We start from the raw sequence: 8,153 nt of genomic DNA on the forward strand, positions 1-8,153 counted from the left end.
ACACACACACACACACGTACTGTGCTAATGCCATATCTCTATTGTCCTCTGGCAGGGGATGGTTTGGATGGGGGCGTGGCCTCCCCCAGTACGGGAGAGGAGGACGAGACGGACCGAGACAGAAGGAACAACAAGAAGAGAGGAATTTTCCCCAAACTGGCAACCAACATCATGAGGGCATGGCTCTTCCAGCATTTATCGGTGAGAAAAGAGAGACAGTAGAAATAATAGTGAGAGAAGAATGACAGATAGAAGCAGAGAAAAGCAGAGGGGAGCCGAGAGGAGAGGAACGAGGGAGAGGAGGAAGGGGATATCGTTCACATAATGCAAAAAAATAAGTTGAAAATGGAATGAAATGACAGAGATAATGTGTGAATAAGAGGTTCAATATTGAATAGTTCTGAACAGAGAGAGAACAATTTATGGTGAATTGAAGTCATTCTGATAATTAGCAGTTATATTGGAAAAACTCTGAAGTCATTCTCATTTAATTATGACTCTGTGTGAGTGTGAGTGAGTGAGAGTGAGAGAGAGAGAGAGAGATTAATTCAGATGTAATGTCAGTCATTAGTATTCATCTAATGGTTGAAGAACTCCCTTATTGACATGCTTTGGGTTTTTAATTCTACATAGATACTTGTGGAGCCATTTGTGTGTGGTGTATGTGTGGTGTGTGTGTGGTGTATGTGTGGTGTATGTGTGGTGTATGTGTGGTGTATGTGTGGTGTATGTGTGAGCCAAAATTAAACATTTTATGATTTTATGCAATGATAATCTATGCCAAAAGCAAAGGCTAGACATGCTCTTGCTGAATCTCAACCAGTTTGGCAAATACATAACGCCCTTTTTCTGAATGTCCCTTCCCAGCACCCATACCCCTCAGAGGAGCAGAAGAAGCAGCTGGCACAGGACACAGGCCTGACCATTCTGCAGGTCAACAACTGGTCAGTACCCCCTTGATCAATAACCAATGATCAGCTCTGTGTTTTACTACTGTACTGTGCCCCTTGTCGCCCGGACCTTAGCATGACCTCCGCTGACCCCATCAATACTGATCAATCCATTATCACCCAGAGATCCATACTCCCTCTGTCCTAATGTGGATTGACGGTGAACCATGAAGGGGTTAAGTGGTTGTAAAAGTGAAAGGTTAATATTCCCAGAGTTAGCCCTTTTCTCCATTAACTGACTCTCCTTCCATTCAGTTCTCCTCCTCTTTGTGTTCTCTGCTCCTATTCTCCCTCTTTTTCATATCCCCTCCTTCCTCTCCAGGTTTATCAATGCAAGACGGAGAATAGTACAGCCCATGATTGACCAGTCAAATCGCTCAGGTAATAATTACCACTAATGTATTGTTACTGACGTATCTATAAATTCCTAGGTTGTACTGATGCTATAGGTGTGTATTTTGAATGCATATGTGTGTAGCTGATCGATATGGACATTCAGGTTAGGTGAATAATGTGGGTGTGTGTTTGGTTGACCAGGTCAAGGTGGTCCTTACAGCCCAGAGGGAGCAGCACTGGGGGGCTACGGACTGGACGGCCAAGCCCACCTGGGTCTCAGGGCAGCAGGTAAGAGACAGAGATAAGGACGACTGGGTCATGTTCATTAGGCAACAAAGAGAAGAAAACGGACTGAAGCAGGGAGGCACTACCAGAACTCCAATAAGAAATGCTCTTTTCCATTTGAAAAGGTTTTGCTATGGTGTGCCAGACTGAACATGACCCTAGTGTTTTTACCAATCATTTGGTGGACACGTTCGGTGGTATGTTGTTGTACAGTACCTCCTAATATAAATTCCTCTCTCTCTCGCTCTGTCTCTCTCTCTCACTCTCTCCCCCTCCACAGGTCTTCAGGGGATGCCGTCTCTTCCAGCAGAGTACCCCGGGGCCCTGCTGTCCCAGTCTGGCTACCCCCACGCCGGCCCGTCCCTGCACCCCTACCCCGGCCCCCACCCCGCCATGCTGCTGCACCCGCCGCCCCACCCCCACCCCGCCGATCCCCTCATAGGCCAGGGCCTGGACATACACGCCCACTAACTGAGAAGGAAGGGTGTGAAGGAGAGGGGAGAGAGGGGCCATCCTGGGGGAGATGGGGGCTCACACACCCGCCACACGCTAACTACGACAGCATGGCGCAGTCCAAATGTTTACATTCCCTGACCTCCACATAGTCACTCAACCCACTCAACCCACTGTCTGCAACATTCATACACTGCCCTTAACATACCACCGCTGGCCCCTCTTATACCATCAATAACATACTTATATTCCATCTCAGACGTAGACAAAGACACACACCACGCTGAGCCCTTGAGTGTGAGCCAAACCCACTTCAGAGTGGAAGAGGCGAGCGTCCTCAGCCCCTTCCCTCTCTACATACTCTGTGGTGACAGTGAGCTGTCTGACTCCCAAGATAGCGCCCCCTCTAGGAGCATAGAGGAACACCCCACACGGACCACTGACCAGCCAACTCGCCTCTCTCTCCCACCTGGCCTACTGGCCAACCAAACGGAAAGACGGAAGGACACAGGTCAGACACACAGCTCCCGATCTGCCTGGGTCACCTTAACCTCCGTAACTCTTATGACCTCACACAGCCCAGGCTTGAAGCGTTGTGATTGGACAGAACGCCAGCGATACACTCTAACCTCTCTCCTCCACGCCCCAGGCCACACCCAGTCTTCCCACACCGACAACTGTCACACACACCCACCGTATTTCATTTGTCTTTTTTTAGATCTATTTTTGTATTTATATGTGTCAGAGAGGTGGGACCTGACAAAAGTCCTGTGAACAGTGATCTTCCAGGGCATCACTCTGCATGATTCTTGTACACTATGAATGAGCTCAATTTGTCTCTCTCAATTTGTTCAAGGACGTACCTTGGTTTGTTTAAATACGTTGGAATGAGTTGATCACTTACCTCCTTAAGATCCTGTCAGACATGAATAGTAGGGTTTACTGTGGGATCCACATCATAGGCCAAACAGTGAACACACACACACATGCACACGCACACACACGCACGCACACACACGCACACACACACGATCCTGTCGAACCATTTCATGGTCCATGTTGTCTGCCATTGGGTTTAAGGAGGACAGCCAAAGGACTTTACACATGCTGCATCTTCCTCAGTCCCTTATGGGTCTGATCAAATAATTTATTTCCAAATGTTAATGATGATAATTGATGATAATGATGTTCCAGTTATGATTATACTTATAGTATTAAAAGCTTTCTTTTGTAAAAATGTGTGAATTACTTATTCTTTGAGTTTGCCCTCTAATTATTTGCAGTTAGATGTGAAAGGTATACACAGTAGTGAAATAGACAAATCGGTATTAGGTAATCTTGAAAATAGTCCTATTTTCTTCCTGGTACAATCACATGTTGTCACTATATGCTATTTGGCTCATTTTCAACTGATGTTTGCAGCAGCATTGTATCACCTTCTCTTCTTGTTTCTCCACTAGCCTAGCATCCTCCCTGACCTCTCTCCCCCTCTCCTTTAGTTTAGCTCTTTGTTTGTTTTGTACTCCTCATTTTCACTCTGTCTTTCCACATTCCTTCCTCATTCACTTCATACCTCCTCCCATCTGCAGGGCCATGTGCAACAAGGTTCAAATCCAAGCCAAAGTGATTACTCATTAAATGTCAAACACAATTCAAATGCATTTGGCCTGGCCTAAACCCTCCTCCTCCACCCGGCCATCCATTCAATCCCCACCTTACTCCTGTCATGTGATAGATGCAGCCTGCAGCAGGGGTCAGAGTTCATACAAGGGTCAACAGGAAATGGCCTGGCTTTCTGACCCTTAGGGCTGACCCTAAGTCCCATCACTTATTTTCCTGTCCACACACTCATTCGCCTTGTCCATCTTGTCACGCTACCCTCCAGACATGCTAGTCATGTCCAGCTGTAAATGTTGTCCCCAATCCGTGGACACACAGTTGGTTCATAATCTGTTGCACTGCAGGTCTATTGTTCACATCGAGCTTCCTGACCATATGCATGAGTTCATTTATGAATGTGTTCATCTTTCTTATTATCTTGACTATGTAAAGTGACTTTGGAGCTTGAAAAGCACTTAAAATAAAATGTATTATTATTATTATTTAAACACTATGGTCCCATAAAGAAAATAATTGACTGTATGATAGTCTGAAGGAGATCTCAGAGCCAACAGACAGACAGCAGCAGTGAGATGCTATTCATACTGTTTTCACTTTATGATTGCTTTTGATAGCTAGAGTCCGTAGCCTCACACAAACACAAAATCCATTAGCTAGTGGAAATTGCATTGCATAAATGTGCCAATACTGGGAAAGAGAAGGGAGAGAGAACAGTGTGTACAGCCACAGAGCTCAGTGAGGGAAACGTATAGTGTGAAGTCATTATGGCAACGAAGTCTATCTTAATAATGAAATAACCTTCAACTGGAGGAACTCGAAGGCTAGAGCAGGAGGAAATATTATAACACACATTTTGGGGGCATACAGCTTTGTCAATATAACTGAAACCTAACCTAAACCAGATGTCTTCAATATTTGTGACAAAATTGTACAAATATAGTGAATCACAGCATGATTTTGGCAGACGTGTGTTACAGATGATTTGTGTTACATAAWTGCTTTGAGGATTGTGTTTTGAGAAAGAAACCTATGCATACTCTGAATGATATAGCCATCAGTTCTGAATGAATGAAAATGTGCACGGAAAGACGAACAAATAAACTATTGGTAAGAAAATAGAAGTTTAGATGTCTGTGTGTATGTGGTTGGTTTTTAAGCGGAATGCAAAATGTTGAATGTGTGTGCGCGCACGTGTGTTTGTGTTTGTGTGTGGAGGAGGAGGGCCTCTGGTTTATCATTAATCATTCAATTACACACCTGTCAGAGTTCAGACAAGGGGGAGAGAGCAGCGCAAAGGGAGGAGGAGAAAGAGAACGCTAGAGGAAAAGTGTCCAACTACAATGCCTCAACAAAGGGAAGCGGTTTGTGACAACGAATGAAAGCGCAGAATAGGACAAAGGGACAAACAAAATAAGAGTGAAGGCCAGAGAGACAGTGACAGACTGAGCAGCTCGGTGACGTGATGTCCCATATGGAACGACCATAGTCAGAGCAGACAGGTCAGGAACGTACGATGACGCTCCACTCACTTTCATAAGCCTTCATTAAAACTCATGCAGGACGCGATGAAAAAAAGGAACCATATTATCTGTCAGCCGAAGAGGAAAACCAGAGTTTGTAGCGCCTACTGTCATTTACCACCGAGTTTAAACACTGTTTCCAGCCTGGGAACAACCGGGATGTGTAGCAGCCTGATGATGCATAAATTGGAGTAATGTTGTGAATAATTGATTGAAAAGTGTTTGGTCTTGATTCACAAATGCCTCTCATCTATTTATCACTATTAGGAGAGGCTGCCAGGCCCATTACAGCAGCTGCTCGTTAGATGTCTGTCAATCAAGGGGGAGGGGGAACACACACCGGGCACACTGATACTGGTATACATTTAGCGTGACGAACAGGTGATTGTGATATACTGTTAGTGTGAATATTCATGTTTTTCAGTATGTGTGTGTCTGTATATTGTCCTGGTGTTGCCTTGTGCTTGGATGTGCATGCACGTTGCGTATGTGAGTGGGTATCTTTGTGTGACCATCTTTTTCTCTCTCTTTCTCTCTCTCTGCAGCAGGACGGCTCCTACGTTTAGCTGCAGCTASCTAGCYAATCCTAGCTTTAAATGCCCCAGGCGTCTGCCATCTGTGCGCTCGCCACCGCCATATATCTAATTTATGGCTGGAATGAATGTGTAATGTAGTCCCATGTATGCATAATATATCACGTGATCCTATATGTAAGAGGTGTGTGTAGTAGATGTTAAGTCTCGCTCCCATCAGGTTTGACTGGGCTGATGAAGAGCCCAGATGTTTCTTAGACCTGGTTAAAAGATCGAAATGCAGGCAGAATGCCAGATGTCTCATTAGGCAAATTTGATTGGGTTTCTCATTTAAAATTCTGAATGAGGCGCTTCCATATGTATGAATGTATGGGAGGGCACGTGTGCGTGCGTTCATTTGCATATAAGTGTGTATATATTACAGTAGGTCCGTGTGTGRGCGCTTGTTTGTGTGACTTTGTCTATGGTAGTGGTACCATGTGTCTGTAATACATGTGCTTGTATAAATAAGGACCTGTCTGCGCCACTGTTCACTCTTTAYCATCAAAGTATTCTACTGTGCAGATGTCTATAATGCTGTCTTTGCAGTTTGCCGAATTACAGCATTCTAATGCATGGTCAAATAATGTAGATTAAAATAATATAATGACAAGTTAAAATCAGAGTGCATATTACACACAACATAATACAGATCAACAGTCATTTCGTTATAGATGTTATTTCAGGCATCTCAACACATTTCTCTCCCTTTCTCAACATCCTTATGCGCTTATGAGCTCCACTGTTATCATGCTTGACTACTAAAACCAAGACGAAACAGACAAAAAAGGTGTGGTACTGCAACCTAGTGGTCAATATGTAAAATACATCAACAGTGTTCTAACCATGGAGCCAGCCTGCTGATGGCCTAGCCTCCATCATTTGCCCCAAATTGACCATTTAATTGGCCCCACAGAGTAATTTCTCTAAGGAATGTCAATGAAAATATTACAAACGTCACAATTTGCAACACTCATGGGAAATATCTTCTACAAACAATTTAAAGCACATATTTCAAATGACCCAAATTCAACCTAGTCAGACCATTATCTTTGTCTTATTGGGTGTATTTCAATGCAACTGAAACCAGGAGTTGTAAAATAAATGTTTTGCTTAACACGTTTACATTACGTTTGCCAGCTAAGTGCTTGCGGCAAAGCCCAGGGTTCTAGACAGACTGGATCCTCTGGGTCTTCAGTCTCCCAATGGCAGCCCAGTCCACTCTGACCTCTGCTGACCTATCTGTGTGTCTGTCTGGTCATCTAGCTCCACTGACCTGGCACAGAGTTCCTCATGGACCCGGTGGAGACTAGCCTGCCCTTCCTCACTCTCTAAACCCTCTACAACACACCTCCATGGTCTGACCCCGCCCTCCAAGTCCACTTCACTCCCGGCTGGATGTCCGTCCAACTCTTCTACTGTAATCTCTTTCTCCTTCCGAGGCAAGGCCTGGAGTTGTGCAGCTGGGGATCCTTGGCCCTCTGCTCTGCTGCCCTCTTCCTCCGCTACCACCACCTCTGAGATTATGTGCAGTGCCTTGGCCACAACACTAGAGGGCGCCGGTAGGGCGTCAGTTACAGTTCCTGTGCCAGTTTCAGTCTCTGCATAACATAACTTCTCACTGTGCCCAGGTCTCCGGAGGGTCCTCCGATTTGTGCTGCGTCGTGACTGGTTGCAGTGCAGGGTGCGCCTGCGATGCCATTGGCTCAGCGATTGCTGGGCCTCGGTGCTGAGCTGGCGCGTGGCGAGACGAGGGCGGAAGCTGCTGATGTAGAAGAGAGAGGCATACAGGGACGTCAAGTAGTAACCTCCTGCAGAATAGAGAGACAGAGACAAAGGTAGAAAGAGAGAGAAACAGACAGAAAGGGGGTTACTATAAGGTGTATGTGTCCATGTACACGTACAGTACCAGTCAAAAGTTTGGACACACCTACTCATTCAAGGGTTTTTCTTTATTTTTACATTGTAGAATAATAGGGAAGACATCAAAACTATGAAATAACACATGTGGAATCATGTAGTAACCAAAAAAGTGTTAAACAAATCAAAATATATTTTACATTTGAGATTCTTAAAAAGTAGCCACCCTTTGCTTGATGACAGCTTTGCACACTCTCAACTAGCTTCATGAGGTAGTCACCTGGAAAGCATTTCAATTATTAACAGGTGTGGCTTGTTAAAAGTTAATTTGTGGAATTTCTTTCCTTAATGGATTTGAGCCAATCAGTTGTGTTGTGACAAGGTAGCAAAGAGAAACGACAGTCCATCATTACTTTAAGACATAAAGGTCAGTCAATGCGGAAAATTTCAAGAACTTTGAAGGTTTCTTCAATTGCAGTTGCAAAAAGTATCAAGAGCTTTGATGAAACTGGCTCTCATGAGGACCGCCACAGGAAAGGAAGACCCAGAGTTACCTC

At 44.7% G+C, this 8,153-nt stretch overlaps 1 protein-coding gene across 1 annotated transcript; it reads left to right on the forward strand.

Annotated features, from left to right (window-relative positions):
• The first annotated feature begins 6 nt into the window (after positions 1-6).
• LOC112079713 (homeobox protein meis3-B-like) lies at positions 7-3,261 on the forward strand. The gene is made up of 5 exons (XM_024145581.1): positions 7-201; positions 868-944; positions 1,273-1,331; positions 1,488-1,574; positions 1,852-3,261. Exons 1-5 carry the CDS (start codon positions 28-30, stop codon positions 2,040-2,042), a joined length of 588 nt encoding a protein of 195 aa, XP_024001349.1. The 5' UTR covers positions 7-27; the 3' UTR covers positions 2,043-3,261.
• The last annotated feature ends 4,892 nt before the right edge of the window (positions 3,262-8,153 follow it).

This window comes from Salvelinus sp. IW2-2015, unplaced genomic scaffold (assembly GCF_002910315.2).
Source record: "Salvelinus sp. IW2-2015 unplaced genomic scaffold, ASM291031v2 Un_scaffold9188, whole genome shotgun sequence".
Lineage (NCBI taxonomy): Eukaryota > Metazoa > Chordata > Actinopteri > Salmoniformes > Salmonidae > Salvelinus > Salvelinus sp. IW2-2015.